This window comes from Bufo gargarizans, chromosome 2 (assembly GCF_014858855.1).
Source record: "Bufo gargarizans isolate SCDJY-AF-19 chromosome 2, ASM1485885v1, whole genome shotgun sequence".
Classification (NCBI taxonomy): Eukaryota; Metazoa; Chordata; class Amphibia; order Anura; family Bufonidae; genus Bufo; species Bufo gargarizans.
The window spans coordinates 299,468,378-299,494,997 of NC_058081.1; the positions used below are offsets into that span (position 1 = coordinate 299,468,378).

At 40.1% G+C, this 26,620-nt stretch overlaps 1 protein-coding gene across 5 annotated transcripts in view; it reads left to right on the forward strand.

The window, feature by feature from the left end:
• Positions 1-26,620, forward strand: part of KCNC2 (potassium voltage-gated channel subfamily C member 2) — a 364,348-nt gene that overhangs the window by 305,614 nt on the left and 32,114 nt on the right. For 3 of the 5 annotated variants that reach the window (XM_044277130.1, XM_044277131.1, XM_044277129.1), the window contains exon 3: positions 3,110-3,265. The exons of the other annotated variants lie outside the window; for them this stretch is intronic. In XM_044277130.1, the coding sequence (XP_044133065.1) occupies positions 3,110-3,265 (156 nt within the window). The remainder of the gene's footprint in view (positions 1-3,109; positions 3,266-26,620) is intronic. 5 annotated transcript variants of the gene reach the window in all.

A 26,620-nucleotide genomic window follows, 5' to 3' on the forward strand; every position in this document is an offset into this window, starting at 1 on the left:
AAAAATCAGTTTTATTTTTTTGTCGCCATATTTTGACCCTTATAACTTTTTTGTAATTATGTGTACGGAGCTGTATGGGGGCTCATTTTTTGCGGGGTGATCTGAACTTTTCATTGATAACATTCTGGGGTGTGTATGACTTTTTGATCCGTTTTACTGTTTACCGTATGGGGATTATATTTTTATATTTTTAGACTATGGGCATTTTCTCACATCGCAACATCCATGATGTGTATTTATTATTTTTTTATTTCTTCTATTTTTATTTTGGGAAAAGGGGGTGATTTGAATATAAATGTAAATTTTTTTTAAACTTTTTTTATAGTTTCCATAGGGAACTATAACATGCAATCATTAGATTGCTATTATCATAGACTCCAATGCACTTGCATTGGAATCTTTGATGATTTTACTAGTTTCTTATTAAGCCCTATTACAGGCAAGAGCTCCATAGGAAATACTATGTCATTCATAAAGACTGGGGCTTCTGCATACACACTCCGGCTCCTCTGATCGCCACATAGGGGAGCCAGACCACAACCGGAAGCGAAAGCTATCAGTTTTCAGCGCTCTCAGATGCTGTGGTAAGGATTTACCACGACATCTGAGGGGTTAAATGTCCACGATCGGCATTACTGCCGGTTGCGGACATTAGCCGCGAATGTCTGCTAGAAGAAGCAGGTGGCCACCCACGGTTATGGCACCCGCAGCGGGCAGGAGCGTGCATTGTTTTTAAACACCTGCCTAGCGCCGTACATGTACGGTGCTAGTCTGATTAAAACGTAGAAGCATTATTTATATGGATACTTATGCCTTATATGAAGCAAGAAAAAAACTGGATAAGTCAGCATCATGGTTAGTGCTGGCTTTTCTTGAACCTTTCAAGTGGCCTGCTATGCGCTTTTGGGGAAAATATGTTCAAAAGCAGTACATATAAATGTGCCTAAGAATATGGAAAGCAATTTCTTCACCTTTTTTATTTTTAGTCAACCAATAATCACATTTCAGAAAGTAGATTTTAATATTAACATAAGTTGGTACAACTTTTGTATTCACTAAATATAGAAAAAACAGAAGGTTCTGATTGGCTGATTGCAAAAGACATTATGTGCTACTATGTTTCTTTGAGCAATGATTCTAATTGGCTAACTTATCTGTCAATAAAATGTTTTAAAAAAGGAGAATTGATTGACCAAGGGATAAGGATTGGTAAACTTGTTGAGTAAATACTGTTAAGTCAGCACTACAGTCCTAAAGAAGTGGGAAAATAGTTGGGAGTCAGCACTACAGTCCCAAAGTACTGCAGTGCATGTGGTCAGGTATATCCAATATGATGAACCAGAATCCCTGGGTCTTTTTGCTAATAATCATCTTTATTTCAGTACATAACATATATATTGTTAGGCGAATCGAAGTATCCGAAGTGAACTTCGATCTGAATTTCAGGAAAAAAAAAATTAGCTGTGAAGCCAAATTTCCTCATTCTATGTGGTAACAAATCAATTTTCACTGAAATGGCATTAAAAAAAAATCATACTCACCTCATCCATTTGAGCGTGAAGAGGCTGCTAGACCAATCTTGATTGATGATCGCCTGCAAAATCTCATGTGCGCTGACATATGACGGTGACATCACCACGTGATGACGCCATCATGCACCGCACTACATTTTGCGCAGGATCTTCAATCAAGATGGCTGTGGTGGTCTCTTCGCACTCAAATGGAAAAGGTGAGTATTATATTTTTTTACTGATTAACCCCTGAAAGCCCTACATTTTTTTATATCTCAGATGCTGCGATCAGCGATGAACTGTTATTTATTTCCCCCTTAACATTTCTATTATCCCCATTGTTTTTTTTTTCCCTTTTCCTGACCCTGTTATTCCCATAAGGCATGTACCTCTCACAATGAAAGTTTAGGATGCGTTTGAAATTTTGTGGCTGTATTTTTATTTTTTAGGACATTGTCCCAGTTAGTCAGGCTAATGGCATCTCTAAGCTGATCCAATTTAGATTTTTCAAGTTCATTGTTTTAGTGCCACCTTTTAAAATCATCCTTTTGAATGAAAACTGTAAGTTTATTATATGTCCTAGATATGACCCCACCTGAACCTCTGTCGTTCTGTAAGGTCTATTGGTTAATACTTACATACTAAGTTTAGTATGATTGTCCCACTAGTCGGATCTTGTACCAGTTGGGAAAGTGTTGGGATCCTGTGCCAGTTGGGGAATTGTCTTCATTTATTGACAAGAACTTGTTTCATTTGAGATCCACAGCTTTCAGTTTCCCAGTCTATATCTGGGTAGTTGAAGTCCCCCATAAAAGCGACCTCATTATCATTTACCACTATTTCACTTAGGCTACATGCACATGACCGTTCCGTTTTTGTGGTCCGCAAACCACGAATCCTCAAAAAATGGAAGCCGCCCGTGTGCCTTCTACAATTTGCAGAATGGAATGGGCGGCCATTGTAGAAATGCCTATTCTTGTCCGTAAAACGGACAAGAATAGGACATGCTATTTTTTTTTTGCAGGCCACGGAATGGAGCAAAGGATGCAGACAGCGCACGGAGTGCTGTCTGCATCTTTTGCGGCCCCATTGAAGTGAATGGGTCTGCACCCGAGCCGCAAAAACTGCTGCTTAAATGCGGACCCGAAAAACGGTCGTGTGCATGAGGCCTTAGTAGCAGATTTTCAGAGGACTCTGTTATATTATGATCTTGGATCCAAAGCACGCTTTGCTCAATACTATTTTTAAAATATGGTTGTTTAAAGAGATCTCAATGTATTTATTGTCTGCGTTTTATAGTTACAGTATAATAGAGGTTAAAACTAAACCTTTGATGTGTAAACCACAACTGATGCAGAAAACCCAGACAAAATGCAAACTACTACATTATTATTACTTTTTGCAATTTGTCTTAAGAGTGGGAAAAAAGTCTCCAGAGTCTTGAGATTCAATTACTTTTGTATATTGTTTTATATTTTATATTTGTAGAAAATAAGGATGTGATATCAGTTATTAATATTGTAATATTATGCTTTAATATTATAGTCAACTCTTTGTAACTCCTTTATTTGGTACAAATCCTTCTTAAATATTACTAGGCGAGGATAGCTCAGGAAGTGACCAACCACTATCACCTGGAGAAAGGCACCCGATGAGACGATCTAGCACCAGGGACAAAAACAGAAGAGCAGGAACATGTTTTCTCCTGACAGCAGGTGATTACTCGTGCAATACTGATGGAGGGATTCGGAAAGGTATGGGCTTTTAAAAATGTTATGATTAAATTAAATATTAATTACTATATAAAGGAGAGGTGAGCAACAATTGGCACTCCAGCTATGGTAATTCTTAACCATCCATTTGATTGCATTAATACTGACTGAAGTTTTCCTATAAAAATGCAAAATTATATGCAAAATTTGAAGTCTAGAAATGCAAAATTAGATTTCCAGCTGGTGTTCCAAGGGTGTCTGTCCTTAATATAGTGTGCTATTTATCAAGCTGTTGGAGATATGTGGCTAAGCATTGCTTATTGCAGACAGCTCATCTGATGAATTTCGAAGCATGAGTAATTTAGCTCAGTACATAGTAACATAGAAATAAAAAGTATTACATATGCTGCATATACAAACCTCAACTCTATACTAGATGTGAAAAAAAAGCACATAAATAAGTGAAGCAGAATGTTAGTACATAATGATTCAAAGTTGGAATTGCCTGTAGATTTTCTTTTGAGTACTAAAAGCACTAAAATGTGTCAATCGAGAAGTATTTCTCCCTTTTTGGGAGTTTATCATTAGATCAATATGGATGCTCAAAAGTTTGCTAAATTACTTTCTAGCCATCTACATTGAGATGTCTCCATTGATATTATTGTATATCTTTGTGCATAATTTAAAAAAAGCGGGCAAGTCAGTTGTGTAAACACAACTTTAAACCAAATGGACATAATTTCACATACTTTAAAAGATACCATCTTTTCAACAGTCTTTGCATTAATCAATAGTACATTGTGTGTATAAGAGGAATAACACTATTTCTGGCCGTTATATGACATTTGTCTGGCATTTTAGAAGTTTTCTTATCTCTGTGCTATTTCTTTAGTTTGCAGTTCTCCCAGAGTTGGAAGGTGGAGACTAGCTCCCAAGCACTGCACACAGAAATGAGAGGATAATCTGCTTGCTTACTTTCACTCCCTGAAAGGCAGCTTCAGGATCAGGGGGCAACATTATAGAAAAAGACTGAATTGTACTGATATGATTAAAGAACTTGAGCTGAGAAGAAAAACACCAATTTAGCTGGTGAAGCCTCTTTGTCTGTGAGTGTTTCTCTTGTCTCAATTAACTCCTGCTCACTATTCCACTTCACTTCTCCATAGGCTTCTATTGATTTGTTTAGTCTGATACTTCTGTAAGCTGGTCTGTCTTGAGACAGATTTAGCAGAAGTTTAAGACAGAAAGTTAGTTTAGGAACAGGGTGAAAAGTGTGTGTGTGTTTGCAGCCAATAACAGAAGAAATAGATGTTTTTCTCTTATAATATATATTATAATGTTTCTTATATTTACTTGTACTATTGATATATTCAAAGTTAAGTGAAAACGTAATGACTATTAAAATAATTTTAAGCAGACTATAGCAAGTTGCTCAACAAAACATTTTAAAAGAATTTCACAATTTACAAAGCTACAAAGTTACATAAACTGACATGCCCCTGACATGGCTGTTTGCTGACATTCAAATAAGAAAAGGCAGTCATATATGGCACTTAGATTTATATTAATGTCTGCACCTCGTGGCCACCATGATCACATCTCAAAACAGAGATGGAACAAGTTACATACCACTTATATCATAATGACTACCATTAGTTTTAAAGAGGACCTTTCATCAGATTTGACATAGGCTAATTATGGTATTACCTTGTAAGGCGGGCCCTACTGATGCCATGGGTGTTTTTTTTTTTCAAAAGCCCCATCGTTCGTCCACTGTGGCCCCCCCGATGATTTGGTGCGCTGTATTATAATGAGCAGTAAACTTGCAATGAGGAGGAGACGCAGTCTTCTCTTGTGGACGTCTCCTTCTCCCTGGCTGTGAGCGCGATCCAATCAGAGCGGACCACTCACAGCCAGGGAGAAGGAGAAGGGGGGCTTTTTTAAAAAAAAAAAACTCCCATGGCATCAGTGGGAGTCACCCTACAAGGTAATACCATAATTAGCCTATGTCAAATCTGATGAAAGGTCCTCTTTATTATGAAGCCAATATAGAAGCCTCAAAGATTTCTGTTACCCTAACTCCAGGGCCTTCTACGTCAAAGCTATTGTATTAATCTTCTATCTTCATTAGTGGAAGGGCAGATGGCAGACAGTGTTGCCATATCTGATACCAAATTGCCAGCCTCTCCTGACTTCCTGTTAGAGATCCTGACTTATTAATCACCTTGGAGAGGGGGAATTATTGCATTCATACCACATGTCTGGCGATGAAAAATGGCAAATTATGGTGCATGCCCAATTTGCACAATAATTTGTGACTTTTTGCTGTTTTAGGCTTATCTCACCACTTTTTTAAAGTGACAAGAATAGTGAGCAGGTCTTAGAGGGTAGGGAGGTGCCTCCTGTGAACCAGCATTTTTGACCCCTTAATGACCAAGTCTGAAAAAAGCTTAATGACCAGATACTTTTTTTATGATTTAGTCCATGTGGTGGTTTAAAGGGATTCTGTCACCTGCTTTTAGCATTTTAAGCTGGCACCATCGCTATGTTGACTAAAGTACCTTATTTCCAGCAGTCTTCTTTTTACTTATTTTCATTTGGTAGTTTTGATATAAAAGCGATTTTTATGTTATGCTAATTAGGGTCCAAGGTGCCCAGAGGGACGTTTTTTTCACTCTCCGGTGCCCAGTGACGCCCCCCTGCAGTGCCCAAGACAGCCTCCTGATAATCAAAACACCTCCCACAGCCCGGCAAACGGTTCCTCCCCCTCCCCTTATAGATATGCCCCATCCTCCTTCCTGTCTGCGGCCAGAAAACTTGCGCAGGCGCAGTACCGCCTGCGGCCTGCGCCTGCGCGATCATCAACCTCCTGAGGGCAACAGCCTTAAAAGTCTCACTGGGCATCCGCCGAGCCCAGTGATGTGACTTGAGCGCTGTTGCCCTCAGGACGTTGATGATCACGCAGGCCACAGGCGGTACTGCGCCTGCGCGAGTTTTCTAGCCGCAGACAGGAAGGAGGACGGGGCATATCTATAAGGTAGATTATGATGTGGAGAGGAGGCGGAACTGTTTGCCGGGCTGTGGGAGGTGTTTTGATTATCAGGAGGCTGTCTTGGGCACTGCAGGGGGGGCGTCACTGGGCACCGGAGAGTGAAAAAAACACCCCTCTGGGCAGCTTGGGCCCTAATTAGCATAACATAAAAATCGCTTTTATATCAAAACTACCAAACGAAAATAAGTAAAAAGAAGACTGCTGGAAATAAGGTACTTTAGTCAACATAGCGATGGTGCCAGCTTAAAATGCTAAAAGCAGGTGACAGAATCCCTTTACCTGTTAATGGTGGTGTTAAATTTTTTATATGTGACACCTAGAGCTTTTTATTAATATGTTTTTCATATGCTTTTTTCTTTTTTTTTTGTTTTATTTTGGCAAACAAAAAAAATATAATGTTTTCAAACTATAGCTCCTTATTCTTTATATATGCACCAAAATAAATTTTTAAAATGGGTTCCCTACTTTGTGTAGTTTGTTTTAATATATACTGTGTATGGACTATGGCATTTGTACTTTGTTATATATATTTTTACTTACTTTTTAAATTTGTTTTTGGCGTAAATTTCTCTCAAGAGGTCATTAAAAAACCTGGGAGACACTGACGCTCTTTTCCCCCTATAAGTGGAGCATCCAAAGGAACTCCAGTTGCAGAGGAAAACAGGCCTTTATGGGGGGCCTCTCTACACAGGCAGAGCTCTGCCCTTGAGACACCTCACAATCACTTGATCTGTAGGTCCAATAGAGGAAGTGGCACAGACACATCCTGTATGCACTGCATACTACAAATTGAGTGCTGTGCATCAAGCCCTGGGGAAGTCAGAAGTAGTTTCCCTGCATTAGTGCTAGAATGTAGACGGCGCTTAGGTAAACATTGAAAAGAACACAGCTATCGCACTCTTCGAACAACTGATCAGTGCGGGTGCTGAAAGTCAGACAATCTGAAATTGATGACTATTGCAAGAACAGGTCATCGATATCACAAAGCTGGAATACACCCTTAATAATTTCAAAACATCTTACCACAATATATGTTAGTAATAAGACTGGCATATAAAATGCCACTCTAAATAAATTTCCCCCACTATTCCTATATTACATTCATTGCTCCATTCTCCTGAGAGCACTAGTGTTTTTTGCATTTTGTACAACATTTTATCCAGTTAGAGTAAGAAAATATGTACCCTAGAATTTATAGTCTTTTTAAGGAAGTTAGTTCAATGCAAATGTATGTATACCCAAAGAAATCTCCTCCTATAGCTAACCAGTCCATTGCTTGATAAATGTGCTCTTAAGATATTCATGCACAATGAATGATTGTATGGTGTTCAATGTACTGCTTTGCTCCTATTTTTATTTCCTTCATCTCCCAAAGATGTTTGCAAATGAGTTGCTTGGCAATGTTTGTCGCTCAGTCCAATCATTTATGTCTCATGTTTCAATTTTTTTGTCTGATTGTCCTGTGAACATATTGTATACTATAGATTGTAATGATAGCTCTGGTGCTATTGTAAGACATCATAAATATCTACAGGAATAATAAGTAGAATATTCAAGTCAAGCTATATCAGACCTGCACAAGTGTTTAGCTAAATTAGAAATACAAACCGGATTCCAAAAAAGTTGGGACACTATACAAATCGTGAATAAAACTGAATGCAATGATGTGGAGGTGCCAACTTCTAATATTTTATTCAGAATAGAACATAAATCACGGAACAAAAGTTTAAACTGAGAAAATGTACCATTTTAAGGGAAAAATATGTTGAATCAGAATTTATTGGTGTCAACAAATCCCCAAAAAGTTGGGACAAGGCCATATTTACCACTGTGTAGCATCTCCCCTTCTTCTTACAACACTCAACAGACTTCTGGGGACCGAGGAGACCAGTTTCTCAAGTTTAGAAATAGGAATGCTCTCCCATTCTTGTCTAATACAGGCCTCTAACTGTTCAATCGTCTTGGGCCTTCTTTATTGCACCTTCCTCTTTATGATGCGCCAAATGTTCTCTATAGGTGAAAGATCTGGACTGCAGACTGACCATTTCAGTACCCGGATCCTTCTCCTACGCAGCCATGATGTTGTGATTGATGCAGAATGTGGTCTGGCATTATCTTGTTGAAAAATGCAGGGTCTTCCCTGAAAGAGATGACGTCTGGATGGGAGCATATGTTGTTCTAGAACCTGAATATATTTTTCTGCATTGATGGTGCCTTTCCAGACATGCAAGCTGCCCATGCCACACACACTCATGCAACCCCATACCATCAGAGATGCAGGCTTCTGAACTGAGCGTTGATAACAACTTGGGTTGTCCTTGTCCTCTTTGGTCCGGATGACATGGCGTCCCAGATTTGGAAAAAGAACTTCGAATCGTGACTCGTCTGACCACAGGACAGTCTTCCATTTTGCCACACTCCATTTTAAAAGATCCCTGGCCCAGTGAAAACGCCTGAGCTTGTGGATCTTGCTTAGAAATGGCTTCTTCTTTGCACTGTAGAGTTTCAGCTGGCAACGGCGGATGGCACGGTGGATTGTGTTGACTGACAATGGTTTCTGGAAGTATTCCTGAGCCCATTCTGTGATTTCCTTTACAGTAGCATTCCTGTTTGTGGTGCAGTGTCGTTTAAGGGCCCGGAGATCACGGGCATCCAGTATGGTTTTACGGCCTTGACCCTTACGCACAGAGATTGTTCCAGATTCTCTGAGTCTTCGGATGATGTTAGATGCAAAGTCTTTGCAATTTTTCGCTGGGTAACACCTTTATGATATTGCTCCACTATCTTTCTGCGCAACATTGTGGGAATTGCTGATCCTCTACCCATCTTGGCTTCTGAGAGACACGCCCACTCTGAGAAGCTCTTTTTATACCCAATCATGTTGCCAATTGACCTAATTAGTGTTAATTGGTCTTCCAGCTCTTCGTTATGCTCAAATTTACTTTTTCCAGCCTCTTATTGCTACTTGTCCTAACTTTTTGGGGATTTGTTGACACCGTGAAATTTTGAATCAACGTATTTTTCCTTTAAAATGATACATTTACTCGGATTAAATGTTTGATCTTTCATTTACGTTGTATTACAAATAAAATATTGACATTTGCCATCTCCACATCATTGCATTCAGTTTTTATTCACAATTTGTTTAGTGTCCCAACTTTTTTGGAATCCGGTTTGTACTAAATATAATTTGTTGTCGGTCAATTAAATACATTTTTCTTGCTAAACAATTTAAAGACACAGAAAGGGAAATTTAGAATTAAAAGATGCATTTATATAAGTTGTCATAATTTTAACAACATTTCTAACATTTTTCTGTTTCTTACAGGGTATGTCTGACATTGGAAAAACATGGTTGCTTTGTAGTAAAAACTGCACTAGGTTGTGTCTGATATTGCAGATTCACTTGCATGAGTGTGAGCTGCGATTTGAGATACTGTCCATGAACAAGCTTGTTTTTGGTAGAAAGTAGCCATGTTTTTCATATCACAGACCATCCCTCTAATTTAAAACAAATTAGAATTTTGCCATTTTTGTGTTTACATTTATGCAACTCAAATTCAATGTAGTATTAACTTGTACTACTAAATTGACATTGAATTTACATGGGTTTACCCCTTGAAGTTACTTAAATTAGCTTTCTTTAAAAGAAAACAAAAACAAAAAGAAATGCTGATCTATGTCACCAGATGCAAGGTAGCTATCCATTAAGTCAAATTTTGACCTTTTAAACAGACCTTGAGACATAGTTTAGGATTATAGCTAAGCTAGTACCTTATTTGCAGACAGCTGTTTTGGGGTGTCTGCCCCTAATCAGTGAAGAGCAGAGAGAACTGGCTTAACTTGGTGAGAAACCTTAGTCAGGATCAAGGAGGTATTATTTCTCCTTGTGGAAAGTACCTTGTAGGCATAAAGAGTATTTTTGCTATGCAATGCTTCTCTGGGAAAAAGGTATTTAAACTTGCTCTCTTTCCAAACACTGACTTATAGGATAGCTACCTTAAATCTGTATATCTGATATAGAGGTTCAGCTTTCATTACTTTTTCAAAAAAGAAAGACTATACTCCTTACTAGGTGCTCTCCACAAGGAGAAAAAGTAACGCCTGGATCTATAAAGTTACTAAAATGTACCTGGGTTTATGAAGCCGGCAATTATGATATATGTTTATAAAAAAAAAATGTTTTTCAAATTGAAAACTTACCAGTGAATAAGCCTTAAGCTGGCCATTAGATCAAAGTCCAAACCCTCCAATTTTGGAGGGTGTGGCCCACCATTTGATGTGTATCGGGGCCTCCAAACTGAGCCAAACGTACATATGTATGGAGGGTTTGATAGGTATCGTCTGACAGCTATCTAATATGGATGGCCCACCTAAGTGTATTCACTGCAGATCACTTGAGTGAGTTGAGTGAGCCAATGAGACTTATTCATAAAATGTAAAAAAAAATATATGAATCCAGAAAAGGAACTGCAACTGCAGCCTTGTTGATTTCTACATGTCCTGCAACTGCATTTTTATTTGCGTCAGTTTTCACAAGTAAACACCTAGAGTATGAAGGCAATATGCACTACCCACTTCATGTCTTTATGTTGGAGTTAGAGAGGAATAAATACTACCTTTAAATAAACTCAGGTTAAAAAGGAATTAAAAATAGATATGTTCCAGGGAGCGAGATAAACCGCAGCCGGCACTGCCGCATGTGTCTATACGATCACTGAGAAGCTTTTAACACTGGTATCTAAAACCTTCACGGTGGTGCTCTCTCGGTGATACAGTTGTAATGGTAATATGAATTGCATAAGAAAAAAGCACCGTGGCACTCACCACTGGTCACAAAATTACTGTTGCAGTTTATTCCTCAGTTACATAGTATCAGTGGACGTGGACGGAACACAGGTGCATGGATCGGCCGATCTATGCACCTGTGTTCCGTCTGCGTCCACTGATACTATGTAACTGAGGAATAAACTGCAACAGTAATTTTGTGACCAGTGGTGAGTGCCACAGTGCTTTTTTCTTATGCAATTCAAATTAAAAATAGAGGCTTACATTATGCTGATACGAAATATTGTTCACGTTACCTGACTCTTACTAGATAGTCCCTTAGAACTTTCCTATGTTCTCCTTTCAGACTGAGTTGTTTGGAGCCAGGAACTAAACCTAAGGAGAGAAATGAACAATTGTGTTTAACAGTTGCAAGAAAAAATATGTGAACCCTTTGGAATGATATGGATTTCTGCACAAATTGGTCATAAAATGTGATCTGATCTTCATCTAAGTCACAACAATAGACAGTCACAGTCTGCTTAAAGTAATAACACACAAAGAATTAAATGTTACCATGTTTTTATTGAACACACCATGTAAACATTCACAGTGCAGGTGGAAAAAGCATGTGAACCCTTGGATTTAATAACTGGTTGAACCTCCTTTGGCAGCAATAACTTCAACCAAACGTTTCCTGTAGTTTCAGATCAGACATGCACAACGGTCAGGAGAAATTCTTGATCATTCCTCTTTACAGAACTGTTTTAGTTTAGCAATATTCTTGGGATGTCTGGTGTGAATCGCTTTCTTGAGGTCATGCCACAGCATCTCAATCGGGTTGAGGTCAGGACTCTGACTGGGCCACTCCAGAAGGCGTATTTTAAGTTTAAGCCATTCTGTTATTGATTTACTTCTATGCTTTGGGTCGTTGTCCTGTTGCAACACCCATCTTCTGTTGAGCTTCAGCTGGTGGACAGATGGCCTCAAGTTCTCCTGCAAAATGTCTTGATAAACTTGGGAATTCATTTTACCTTTGATGATAGCAATCCGTCCAGGCCCTGACTCAGCAAAGCAGCCCCAAACCATAATGCCCCCACCACCATACTTCACAGTTGGGATGAGGTTTTGATGTTGGTGTACTGTGCCTCTTTTTCTCCACACATAGTGTTGTGTGTTTCTTCCAAACAACTCAACTTTGGTTTCATGTGTCCACAGAATATTTTGCCAGTACTGCTGTGGAAAATCCAGGTGCACTTGTGCAAACTGTAAACATGCAGCAATGTTTTTTTTGGACAGCAGTGGCTTCCTCTATGGTATCCTCCCATGAAATCCATTCTTTTTTAGTGTTTTACGTATCGTAGATTCGCTAACAGGGATTTTAGCATATGCCAGAGACTTGTAAGTCTTTAGCTGACACTCTAAGTTTCTTCTTTACCTCATTGAGCAGTCTGTGCTGTGCTCTTGCAGTCATCTTTACAGGATGGCCACTCCTAGGGAGACTAGCAGTAGTGCTTAACTTTCTCCATTTATAGACAATTTGTCTTACCGTGGACTGATGAACAGCAAGGCTTTTGGAGATACTTTTATAACCCTTTACAGCTTTATGCAAGTCAACAATTCTTAATCGTAGGGCTTCTGAGAGCTCTTTTGTGCGAGGCATCATTCACATCAGGCAATGCTTCTTGTGAAAAGCAAACCCAGAACTGGTGCATGTTTTTTTTTATAGGGCAGGGCAGCTGTAACAAACACCTCCAATCTCATCTCATTGATTGATTGGACTCCAGTTGGATGACACCTCACTCCAATTAGCTCTTGGAGATGTCATTAGTCTAGGGGTTAACATACTCTTTCTGCCTGCATTGTGAATGTTTACATGGTGTATTCAATAAAAACATGGTAACATTTAATTTTTTGTGTGTTATTAGTTTAAACAGACTGTGATTGTCTATTGTTGTGACTTAGATGAATATCAGATCACATTTTATGACCAATTTGTGCAGAAATCCATATCATTCCAAAGGATTCACATACTTTTTCTTGCAACTGTATATGAAATATTTCCACATATTTTGTTTCTTTCATTTAACACTTATTAAATGTTTCTTTTAGTGCTAATGACTTAAATAAGAGTTTCATTTTAGATGTAGCTCAATCTTTTAATGTTAATATCCGGACAGTTCATCATTCACAGATGCTTGGGAACTTACCAGAAAAGAAAGTGTACTCTGTATTGAATGCTAGACAGGCTGTGTAGACAATTGGACACAAACAGTATCTCTGACACAGATAAACTTTACTTAGTATGGAGGACTTTTGATTATTGTATAGAAGCTATTGTCCTCAGCATATGCTCCTGTCTGGATGCTTAACAGGGTTTTCAGGTTTCAGGAAAAAACAGACAACACTTGAGGTGTGCCTGAAATAAAAAATAGACCATTACTTACCTAGCAGATCTTGCTCCTTTTCCCCAGTTCGGATCAGGCTCTGTTGATCCGGCTGCAGCGCTGAAGTCGTGCTGACAACATGTGACTGATGAAGCTTATTAGCCTTGAAGGAGTTGTGTAGTAGGTTTATATTGATCAATTATCCTCAGGATAGGTTATCAATATCAAATCAGTGGAGGAGAACACCCAGCACCCCCGCTAATCATGCAAGTGCTTTTCCTCTTCAAGATTACCTGCCCATCATTTCACTTGCAGCAGGAGAGCAGTGCAATTACAAATGCTTGTCTCATTCAAGTGAATGGGACAAGCAGCTGTAAATACTTTGCATCGTCTCTACAAGCAAAATGATGGACAAGTAATTTTGAAGAGGAAGCTCACTTGAGCACCGCTTGCTCTTTAATAAGTTGATCAGCAGAGATCTTAGTTGTCAGACCCCCACGTGTTGTTGATATCACATTACTGCAGCAGCTGGGTCAGCAGAGCCTGACCTGGAGAACAAGAGCAGTGGCAAAAGATTTACTAGGCAATTGTGTATTTTTTTTTCAGACATGGGCCGAGTGTTGTCCGATTTCTTCCTGAAATTGGATTACCCCATTAATCTCTTTTCACACTTTGTATAGCAACACATTTCTTTTAACATTAACACTTTATGAAGAGCCAGGGTGAGGTACTCCCATTAATTGTCAGAAGTAATAAAATATTGCATAAACCTGGCTGTGCCAATCTCTGGATTTCCAACAGAATTGTCACTTGCTTGATCTTATGTTAATGTTACTCTGGGTTCAGAGGAGAAATTCACTGTTTAATAATAAGAAAAAAAGTTTAAAAATAAATAATATTAAATTGTCTTCCTTGAAGCTGATCATACCTCTGCTAACTATACACATACAGTACAGACCACAAGTTTGGACACACCTTCTCATTCAAAGAGTTTTCTTTATTTTCATGAATATGAAAATTGTAGATTCACACTGAAGGCATCAAAACTATGAATTAACACATGTGGAATTATATACATAACAAAAAAGTGTGAAACAACTGAAAATATGTTATATTCTAGGTTCTTCAAAGTAGCTAACTTTTGCTTTGATTACTGCTTTGAACACTCTTGGCATTCTCTTGATGAGCTTCAAGAGGTAGTCACCTGAAATGGTTTTCACTTCACAGGTTTGCCTTGTCATCTTTAATAAGTGGGATTTCTTGCCTTATAAATGGGGTTGGGACCATCAGTTGCGTTGTGGAGAAGTCAGGTGGATACACAGCTGATAGTCCTACTGAATAGACTGTTAGAATTTGTATTATGGCAAGAAAAAAGCAGCTAAGTACAGAAAAACTACTTTACTTTAAGAAATGAAGGTCAGTCAGTCCGAAAAATTGGAAAACTTTGAAAGTGTCCCCAAGTGCAGTCACAAAAACCATCAAGCGCTACAAAGAAACTGGCTCACATGCGGACCGCCCCAGGAAAGGAAGACCAAGAGTCACCTCTGCTGCGGAGGATAAGTTCATCCGAGTCACCAGCCTCAGAAATTGCAGGTTAACAGCAGCTCAGATTAGAGACCAGGTCAATGCAACACAGAGTTCTAGCAGCAGACACATCTCTAGAACAACTGTTAAGAGGAGACTGTGTGAATCAGGCCTTCATCGTAGAATATCTGCTAGGAAACCACTGCTAAGGACAGGCAACAAGCAGAAGAGACATGTTTGGGCTAAAGAACACAAGGAATGGACATTAGACCAGTGGAAATCTGTGCTTTGGTCTGATGAGTCCAAATTTGAGATCTTTGGTTCCAACCACTGTGTCTTTGTGCGACACAGAAAAGGTGAACGGATGGACTCTACATGCCTGGTTCCCACCGTGAAGCATGGAGGAGGAGGTGTGATGGTGTGGGGGTGCTTTGCTGGTGACACTGTTGGGGATTTATTCAAAATTGAAGGCATACTGAACCAGCATGGCTACCACAGCATCTTGCAGCGGCATGCTATTCCATCCAGTTTGCGTTTAGTTGGACCATCATTTATTTTTCAACAGGACAATGACCCCAAACAGACCTCCAGGCTGTGTAAGGGCTATTTGACCATGAAGGAGAGTGATGGGGTGCTGCGCAAGATGACCTGGCCTCCACAGTCACCGGACCTGAACCCAATCGAGATGGTTTGGGGTGAGCTGGACCGCAGAGTGAAGGCAAAAGGACCAATAAGTGCTAAGCATCTCTGGGAACTCCTTCAAGACTGTTGGAAGACCATTTCAGGTGACTACCTCTTGAAGCTCATCAAGAGAATGCCAAGAGTGTGCAAAGCAGTAATCAAAGCAAAAGGTGGCAACTTTGAAGAACCTAGAATATGACATATTTTCAGTTGTTTCACACTTTTTTGTTATGTATATAATTCAACATGTGTTAATTCATAGTCTTGATGCCTTCACTGTGAATCTACAATTTTCATAGTCATGAAAATAAAGAATACTCTTTGAATGAGAAGGTGTGTCCAAACTTTTGGTCTGTACTGTACATAGAACAGATACTGTACATCAATGGATAGAAAATAGAAACAGCTCAGTGAGCTTAACTTAATGAAACAGTGTAAAAGCTCCCATACACATGAGCATTCTTGGCCAAACCTGCCATTTTGGTGGGATCTTAACCACTTCCCATCTGGGCCATTTGCCCCCTTCCTGACCAGGCCTAATTTTGCTAAACTGACACGTCTCACTTTATGTGGTCATAACTTTGGAACGCCTTTACTTATCCAAGTCATTCAGAGAATGTTTTCTCGTGACACATTGTACTTCATGATAGTCATAAATTTGAGTCAATATATTTCACCTTTATTTATGAAAAAATCCCAAATTTACCAAAAATTTTGAAAAATTAGCAATTTTCTAAATTTCCATTTTTCAGCTTTTAAAACAGAAAGTGATACCTCATAAAATATTTATTACTTAACATTCCCCATATGTCTACTTTATGTTGGCATCATTTTGGAAATGTCATTTTATATTTTTAAGGACCAGTTCATGTCTGAAGTCACTTTGTGGGGCCTACATAGTGGATACTCCCATAAATGACACCATTGTAGAAACTACACCCCTCAAGTTACTTAAAACCGATTTTACAAACTTTGTTAACCCGCGTTCCACAAGAATTAAAGGAAAATGGAGATCACATTTTTAAATTTCACTTTTTTGGCAGATTTTCCATTTTATTCCCATTTTCTCTTTAACACATCGATGGTTAGCAGCCAAACAAAACTCAATATTTATTACCCAGATTCTGCGGTTTACAGAAACACCCCACATGTGGTCATAAACTGCTGTATGGGCACACGGCAGGGCGCAGAAGAAAAGGAACTGCACATGGTTTTTAGATGCCATATCCCATTTGAAGCCCCCCTGATGCACAATAGAAACTTCCAAGAAGTGATCCCATTTTGGATACCAGGGGATAAGGTGCCAGTTTTATTGGTACTATTTTTGGGTACATTTTTTGATCATTCATTATAACACTTTTGGGGCAAGGTGACCAAAAAATTGGTTGTTTTAGCACAGTTTTTTTTTTATTTTATTTTTTCAGCATTCTTCTGACTGGTTCGGTCAAGTGACATTTTTATAGAGCAGATTGTTACCGACGTGGCCATACCTAATATGTATACTTTTTCTTATTAATTTAAGTTTTACACAATAATAGCATTTTTAAACAAAAAAATTATGTTTTAATGTGTCCATGTTCTGAGAGCTATAGTTTTTTTTATTTTTTGAGAGATTTTTGTGGGATGGGGTTTAATTGGTACCATTTTGTGGGACATATGCCTTTTTGATCACTTGGTGTTGCACTTTTTGTGATGTAAGGTGACAAAAATTGCTTGTTTTGACATTTTTTTTTTACGGTGTTCACCCGAGGGGTTAGGTCATGTGATATTTTTATAGAGCTGGTTTTTACGGACACGGCAATACCTAATATGTATTTATTTATTTCACTTTAACACAATAATAGCATTTTTTTAAACCCAAAAAATGATGTTTTAGTGTCCCTATGTTCTAAGAGCTATATTTTTTTTTATTTTTTGAGAGAATTTATTATGTAGCGGCTCATTGTTTGTGGGATGAGGTGACAGTTTTATTGGTACCATTTTGGGGGACATATGGGGACATTTTTTTATGGTGTTTATCGGACTGGGTCGATTATGTGATATATTTATAGAGCCGACCGTCACGGACGCGGCAATACCAAATATGTCTATTTCATTTTATTTTTTCTATTTTTCTTTATTCCTTACTTGGGGATTTTTTTTTTTACAGGTGAAACCTTTTTTTTTTTTTTTTTTTTAACACTTTATTTTTTTATTTTTTATTTTACACTTTTCGTCCCCCATAAGGTCATACAAGACCTCTGGGGGACATTTACTTAACTTTTTTTTTTCACTGTTGATTTCTCCTGTAACTGGTGCTGACATAGTAGCCCCAGTTACAGGAGTAATACACCCCCCCCCCCCCAGAGAGGCTGTACAGCGCAATACAGCACTGTACAGCCTCAGTGCAGGGCTGATCGAGGTCCCTGAAAGACCTAACACAGCTCCTGCACTCTCCAGTGCCGACGATCACATGACCGCCGGGCCGGAACAGGAAGCGCATAGCGCTACCTGCTCTGCATACACAGCGCTCGGTGAATACAGCGATCCAGAAGGCAGGGACACCTGGGCACTGTCCATCCCTTCTCTAAGGGTTGCCCTGCTGTCACTGACAGCGGGCAACCTGATCAGCAGCTGCACGATTAGCGTGCAGCTGCAGTTTCTGAACGGACGTTCTGGAACGTCCATTCAGAAATGGACAACCACCTCCTGGATGTTTATAGTCACCGTGCGTTAAGACCAGCCAAACACAGGATAGCTATGTCTCTCCACTTACCCATAGACATGGCTAGTAGGATCAGCAGTTCAGGTTTATTTAAACATAGTGAAATAACCCCTGCTATACACCTCTGGTAGCAGTTTGTCCACTCTGATAGAGCATTAAAGGGTTTGTCCGGGTTCAGAGCTGAACCCGGACATCCCTCCATTTTCACCCTGGCAGCCCCCCTGACTTGAGCATTGGAGCAGTTCATGCTCCGATGCTCTCCTTTGCCCTGCGCTAAATTGCGCAGGGCAAAGGCATTTTTAGGAGTTCCGGTGATGTCCAGGGGCTCTCCATGGGGCTGACAGGAACCCCGGTGAAGTCGCCGGCACTGATGGGCGGGATTTAGCTCTGCCCTAGCCAGTTAAACGGCTAAGGCAGAGCTAAAGCCCGCCCCTCAGAGCCGATGACGTCACCGAACACACTGCCGGGCGGAAGTTACCGCCCGGCAGTGTGTTATTGAAAACAAAAGAGCCCGTGCCCTGCGCGGTTTAGCGCAGGGCACGGCAGCGCATCGGAGCATGAGATGCTTTTTTCACAGTTATTCAGCTCTGAACCCGGACAACCCCTTTAAGGAAGTGTCATATTAAATGCTGTTGCACAGGGTATAAATGATAGATTATCTATCTCTTAAAAATAGTACTGGTAAAGGTTTTGGGATAAACGAGTGTCTGGATATTCGGCTTTGACCATTGATGTTCATTATACTAAAAAGGATAATGCTAATATTTCATGCCTTAACATTTTCATACATACTAAGCATAGCAGAACACTTTGTAACTTTATCAGTAATAGATATATACAGTACTGTGCAAAAGTTTCAGTCAGGTGTAGATAAGAATAATATAAAAATAGAAGCGTTAATGTTTTTTTCATCACTCAAAAGAATGCAAAATGAATGAACAAAAAAGACATCTAAATAATTTTTGGTGTGACAACCCTTGACTTCAAAACAGCATCAATTCTTCTAGGCAAACTTCAAGGATTTTGTAGGATTGTAGTCAGGAGTATGATTAACCAATTATACCAAGCAGGTGATAATGATTTTCATTTTCATATGTAGGTTGAAACACTAAGTGAAACAGAAAGAGCTGTGTAGGAGGCTTAAAACTGGGAGATGAAAACTCAAACTCTGCTACAAGGTGAGGTTGTGGAATACAGTTTCATTTCACAGGTCATACACCATGACAAGACTGAGCACAGAAACAAGTAAGTTATACTGCATCAGGCAAAGATTTTAAAGCAGACCAGGGTTTCAAAATTTGCCCTTTAAGCTCTTTTAAAGACACACACAGAAACAGGCAATGTTGAGGACCGTAGATGCACTGGTCAGCCAAAGAAACTTAGTGCAGTAGATGAAAGACACATAATACTTCTTTTCAAAATGAGATGTCCAGCAGTACCATTAGCTCAGAACCAGCAGAAACCAGTATGACCCAGATACACCGATCTACTGTTCAGAGAAGTCTGGCCAGAAGTTGTCTTCATGGAAGAATTGCAGTCAAAAAGCCATGCCTTTGATGTGGAAACAAGGTCCAGTGACTCAACTATGGATGAAAATATTAGAAACTGAGGTGCAGAAAAATAGCAGCGGGTGCTCAAGACTGATGAGTCCAAATTTGAAATCTGTAGCAGAAGGTAGTTAATTCACTGAAGGGAGTGGTACAATAATGAGTGTTTGCAGGCCACAGTAAAGCATGGTGGAGGTTCCTTGCAAGTTTGGGGCTGTATTTCAGCAAATGAACTTGGAGAATTGGTCAGGAATAATGATGTTGTGAATACTAACCAATACTAAGAAATATAGACAGATACTTATTCATCATGCATTACCATCAAGGAGGCATCTGATTAGCTCCAAATTGATTCTGCAGCAGGACAATGACCCCAAATATATAGCCAATGTCTTTAAAGGGTTTCTACCACCAAAAATACTGTTATGTAGCTGACTGACATTAGCGATGCGCTAATGTCAGCACTACATAGCAGTATGTTTCTAACAGTAGTTCCTGCAGCCGTTTTTGTTAAAAACGTACTTTTATAGATATGCTAATGAGCCTCTAGGTGCTATGTGGGCGTCATTAGCACCTAGAGGGCTCCGTCCACTAACCATTTCAGCCACCCATCGCGTCCCTCCAGCCCGCCCCGCTCCTGTTGATTGATGTGAAACTTCTCAGTATCGAGTACCAATTCCCACGCCTGCGCCATGTGCTTCTGTATTCTCCCGTCGCCGGCTTCCTCACTGCGCCTGCGCCAACTACGTTACAATGAGGAAGCCGGCACCAGGAGCGCGGCATTCACTCACTGCGCCTGCGCCGAATACAGAAGCGCACGGCGCAGGCGTGGGAATTGGTACTCGATACTGAGAAGTTTCACGTCAATCAGCAGGAGCGGGGCGGGCTGGAGGGATGCGATGGGCGACTGAAATGGTTAGTGAACTGAGCCCTCTAGGTGCTAATGACGCCCACATAGCACCTAGAGGCTCATTAGCATATCTATAAAAGTACGTTTTTTAACAAAAACGGCTGCAGGAACTACTGTTAGAAACATACTGTTATGTAGTGCTGACATGGGCGAATCGCTAATGTCAGTCAGCTACATAACAGTATTTCTGGTGGTAGAAACCCTTTAAGAACCATCTTCAGGGTAAAGAGGAACAAGGAGTCCTTGAAGTGATGATATGGCCCAATAGAGCCCTGATCTCAACATTATTGAGTTTATCTAGGAACAGACAGAATCGGAAGGATTTGAACAAGCTTACAGTACATCCACATAAGATCTGTGGTTAGTTCTCTACATTGTTTGGAACAACCCTTCTGCCGAGTTCCTTCAAAAACTGTGTGCAAGTGTACCTAGAATGATTGATGCTGTTTTAAAGACAAAGAGTGGTCATACCAAATATTGTATCGGTTTAGATTACTATTTTGTTCATTCACTTTCCGTTTTGTTAAAAAAATAAACTATTTGCAACATTTTTTCCACAACTAAAACTTTTGCACAGAGCAGTGTCTGATTTTCAGCATGGCCTGCACACATGTTGTGGCCTTGTGCTAATATAAAAAGAAATCAAGTTTTCTCCATCATTCTGCATTCAATGCCCCATAATGTCAAAGTAAGTAAAAACAGAATGTTAGTATTCTTTGCTAATTTAGTGAAAAGGAAAAACTAAAATATTGCATAAGAATTCAATGACCATTTACTCAGTACTTGCTTGAATAATTTTTGGCACCAATTATAGCCTCCAGGCTTCTTATTTATGATGTCACAATGTAAGTACACCTGGATTTGGGGATTCTCTGTCATTCTTCTCTGCAGATCCTCTCAAGCTTTGTCATGTTGGATGGGGACATCTGGTGAACAGCCATTTTCAGGTCTCTCCACAGATGTTTGATGGGGTTTGGGTTAGGGCTCTGGCTGGGCCACTCAAGAACATCCACAGAGTTGTCCCGGCGCTACTCCTAGGGACTTGGCTGTATGCTTAGGGCTATTGTTCTGTTAGTAGGTGAACCTTTATCTCAGTTTGAGATCCAGAGCACTCTGAATCAGGTTTGCATTAAGATTTCCCAGTACTTTGCTCCATTTAGCTGTCTATCAACCATGATCAGTCTCCCTGTCCCAGGCACTGGAAAACACCCCCAGAGCATGATACTGCCACCACTATGCTTCACTGTAGGGATGATATTGGACAGGTGATGATCAGTGCCTGGTTCAATCTTAGAATCATCTGATTTAAAAATCTTGTTTCCCACAATGTGAAAATCGTTTAGATGTTTTTTTTTTAAAGCTCCGGACAGGCTCTCGTGTATTGTTTACTGAGGAGAGACTTCTTTCTGCCCACTCTGCCATAAATCTCAGATTGCTGGTGTGCTGCAGTAATAGTTGACCTTCTGGAAGTTCCTCTCATCTGCACACAGGATCTTTGGAACTCAACCAGAGTGACCATTGGGCTCTTGGTCACCTTCATTACCAAGACCCTTCTCCACCAATTACTTAGTTTGGCATGGTAGCCTACTGTAGGAAGATTCTTGGTTGTGCCACACTTCTTCCATTCAAAAATTATGGAGGCCACTGTACTCTTGGAAACTTAGAATTTTTTCTGCCCTTCTCCAGATCCATGCCTCCACATAATCCTGTAGCTCTACAGGCAGATATTTCCTTCTCATAGCTGAGTTTTTTTTCTTTCATATGCATTGTCAGTTGTGATGTCTTATATAGACGGAGGTGTGTCTTTCCAACTTATGTCCAACCAACCGAGAGAAATGGGGGCCCACCAAACTAAATTTCAAGTGTTATAGAAAAGGTTTCGAATACCCATGTGAAATTTTACCTTTTTATTTTTATTACATTTCCAAAAAAGTTCAAATATTATGTTTTTACTTTCTCATTATGGGGTATTGAGTGCAGAATGAAGGGAAAAAAGATGCTGACTGATCCCATAATGAATCCTCCAGAAGTGCAGGGGATATCAAAGACCCCCATATGCTTTCAGTGTTACTATGGCAGCCAGGACGCTATTAAAGTCCTGGTTGCCATAGTAGTAGTGGGGAGCAGGGGAGCGGTATACTTACAGTCCGTGCGGCTCCCGGGGCGCTCCAGAATGAGGTCAGAGCGCCCCATGTGCATGGATGACGTGCCATGCGATCATGTGATCCATGCGCTTGGGGCGCCCTGACATCACTCTGGAGCTCCCCGGGAGCCGCACGGACGGTAAGTATGCTGCTCCCCCGCTCCCCACTACACTTTACCATGGCTGCCAGGACTTTAGCGTCCCGGCAGCCATGGTAACCATTCAGAAAAAGCTAAACGTCGGATCCAGCAATGCGCCAAAACGACGTTTAGCTTAAGGCCGGATCCGGATCAATGCCTTTCAATGGGCATTAATTCCGGATCCGGCCTTGCGGCAAGTCTTCAGGATTTTTGGCCGGAGCAAAAAGCGCAGCATGCTGCGGTATTTTCTCCGGCCAAAAACGTTCCGGTCCGGAACTGAAGACATCCTGATGCATCCTGAACAGATTTCTCTCCATTCAGAATGCATTAGGATAAAACTGATCAGGATTGTTCCGGCATAGAGCCCCGGCGATGGAACTCTATGCCGGAAGAAAAGAACGCAGGTGTGAAAGAGCCCTTAGGCAAAATTAAATACAAAATATAAGCTTTTGTTAGAAGACATATCAAAATTTCTGGCAAGTAGATATAATGGGTCAGATATTGTATTTAAAATACTATGGGATTCTGGCTCAAATTGATTTGCAAATGCTGTGTCACATTTATTGTCATAAATGTTTTTTTGTCCCTGGTCTAGCAAGTTGACGTACAGTAGCTTAGTGGGAAAGTCGGTGTGACTTGGAAGAAAAGGTCAGTAGTTTATGGTCAGCACCCTGGTAAAGGTGGTGCTAAATAGTTAGGAGTTAATCTTTCATATTGTAGCCATAATAAACCATGGAATTTGGAAAATTGTGAATCAAGGTGTAGCCGTCTTTATTACAGAGCTCCAATCGTGACCATAATGTGGGACAGCAATAATGTTTTTGGTCCATCCTGGACCTTGGTCATAGCTTGTAGTATATATAATATAAATGTTATGTATCTAAACACTAGTGCTGGCCCTCATTACGGTCATGATTGGGTGTTCTCTAATAAACACGGATATACCGTGCATCACCATTTTCCAAGTGCCATTCATGCCTTAAAAGAGGTGTTCCAGTTTTTATTTTTTTAACTTGTTTATACAATAAAAAAGCATTACATTTTCTATTATATGCATACATGTATTTAAAATTCTGCACACATACCTTTCTTATATCAGGCAGTTGACCCCTACAGTATATGTAGTAGAATGGTATAGCCCACAGTCCTGTCTACTGTATCCTTGGTCTAAGTGAGACAGCTGTATATGAGATACAAATGCTCCTTGCTGCGATGCTCCCTTTCAGACAAAGCATATACCACTAGAGACTGTACCAACATAACATAACATAAACAAGAGAGATAAACTCCTGCCCATCTAGGAACTAACTACACAAGTCATATTTGTCTCACCAATGCAGTACTGTTTACACAGGGGCAATCAGGCTCAGACAGCTAGCAGGCCAGGCTTTCTGACGCTGACTGACAGTCTGAGGTCTCTATTTTTTCCCCTGTGATCACTTCAAGCTAGGGGAAATATCCGTGCTGGAAGGGTCTGGACTGGCAGATCCCTCTACCAAACCTACCCACCAGTCCAAATATAATCCAGCCCAGAACAGAATCTAAACAAACCTGTCACAGCAAACTTTGCTGAAACCACTACAGATTTCTTGTTTTTATTTATCTAACCCAGCTGAGGATTCTGGGTAAAAATACACGCCTTCTAGCACTTTACCGTACACCTTACACTATAATCAAATACTGTATCCACCAATGTGTCCCAGTTAGTGTGCCTGATTGATTTGCCCAATGTTTTATGTGCATTTCTTTAATTACATTTACATATGGAGTCTGTAGTTGTGAAGATTACTGAAAAGATTACTGAAAAAGACATAATATAGGTGTCATCTTGGTCAGAAATAGTGTTATTACTAAGTATCAATTCCTGACGGATTATTCTGAAAACTCAACTAGAATGTTACATACACTTAAAGAGGTTGCCCAGTCCTTTAATATCAATGGCCTCTTTTCCAGAAATAGGCGCCAGAACTACAGAGCTCCGCCCACTGTGTAGTGAATGGAGAGCTTTGCTGCAGCTCTGCTCTCATTGAAGTGAATGGTATCAGCACTGCAGTAACCTACTGTGTCCACTACACAGTGTGTGGAACTGTCTCGTCCCAGTGCTACTCCTAGACAGCTGATCAGATATTATTTGCCTATTGTGAGAATAGGACATCAGTATTAAAGGAGGGAAAAACCCACTTAAGGTCTTTATATTTCTACAACCGTAGGAACAGTAAGTTTTCTTTACCACTCTTTTGTGCTAATAAACTTCACATTGGGCTTAGAAATTGTGATACCTTCTAACAAAGCAGCAAAATCAAGGTTGCACTGTGCCTCAGTCTACAGTACTGTGTTGAGACTGGGTTCTTTGCACATTATTTTAAGGTTTTGCCGGCAAAATATATCAAGTGCATGAAAAACACAAATGGATTTCACAAGATTCTTTACATTTCTAAAATATGTCTAATTGTTTTGCTCAACTCGTTTTATATTTCTTTAATGGTTTCAGGTAAAAGCTAATAGTATGTATATTAAAGTGGGATAGTAACAGTCCTTTAACTATCTTTTACCCCACTAATAGTGCCAATCTTGCTAATGGACTGTGTATGGTATTGCAGTTTATCTCTATTACCTTGAAATAGGTTGCAGTATTTATTTTCAAAAAGTGGGTGGGAAAGTGGAAATGGTTAGCTTGTCAAGATGATTTAAAGAGGACCTGTAACCTCTCTTGGCATATCTGCTTTAGTAGCTACTTGCATTCTTCATGTAAAAACAATACTGGATCATCTATTCTTAGACTCTATATTGTGCCATTCCTTTACTATTCTTGTTAGAAATTATGAATGAATTGCTAGTAGAGTTGAGCGAACACCTGGATGTTCGGGTTCGAGAAGTTCGGCCGAACATCCCGGAAATGTTCGGGTTCGGGATCCGAACCCGATCCGAACTTCGTCCCGAACCCGAACCCCATTGAAGTCAATGGGGACCCGAACTTTTCGGCACTAAAAAGGCTGTAAAACAGCCCAGGAAAGAGCTAGAGGGCTGCAAAAGGCAGCAACATGTAGGTAAATCCCCTGCAAACAAATGTGGATAGGGAAATGAATTAAAATAAAAATTAAATAAATAAAAATTAACCAAAATCAATTGGAGAGAGGTTCCATAGCAGAGAATCTGGCTTCCCGTCACCCACCACTGGAACAGTCCATTCTCAGATATTTAGGCCCCGGCACCCAGGCAGAGGAGAGAGGTCCCGTAACAGAGAATCTGTCTTCATGTCAGCAGAGAATTAGTCTGCATGTCATAGCAGAGAATGAGGCTTCACGTCAGCCACCACTGCAACAGTCCATTGGCATATATTTAGGCCCAGCACCCAGGCAGAGGAGGGAGGTCCCGTAACAGAGAATCTGTCTTCATGTCAGCAGAGAATTAGTCTGCATGTCATAGCAGAGAATGAGGCTTCACGTCAGCCACCACTGCAACAGTCCATTGGCATATATTTAGGCCCAGCACACACACAGGCAGAGGAGAGAGGTCCCGTAACAGAGAATCTGGCTTCATGT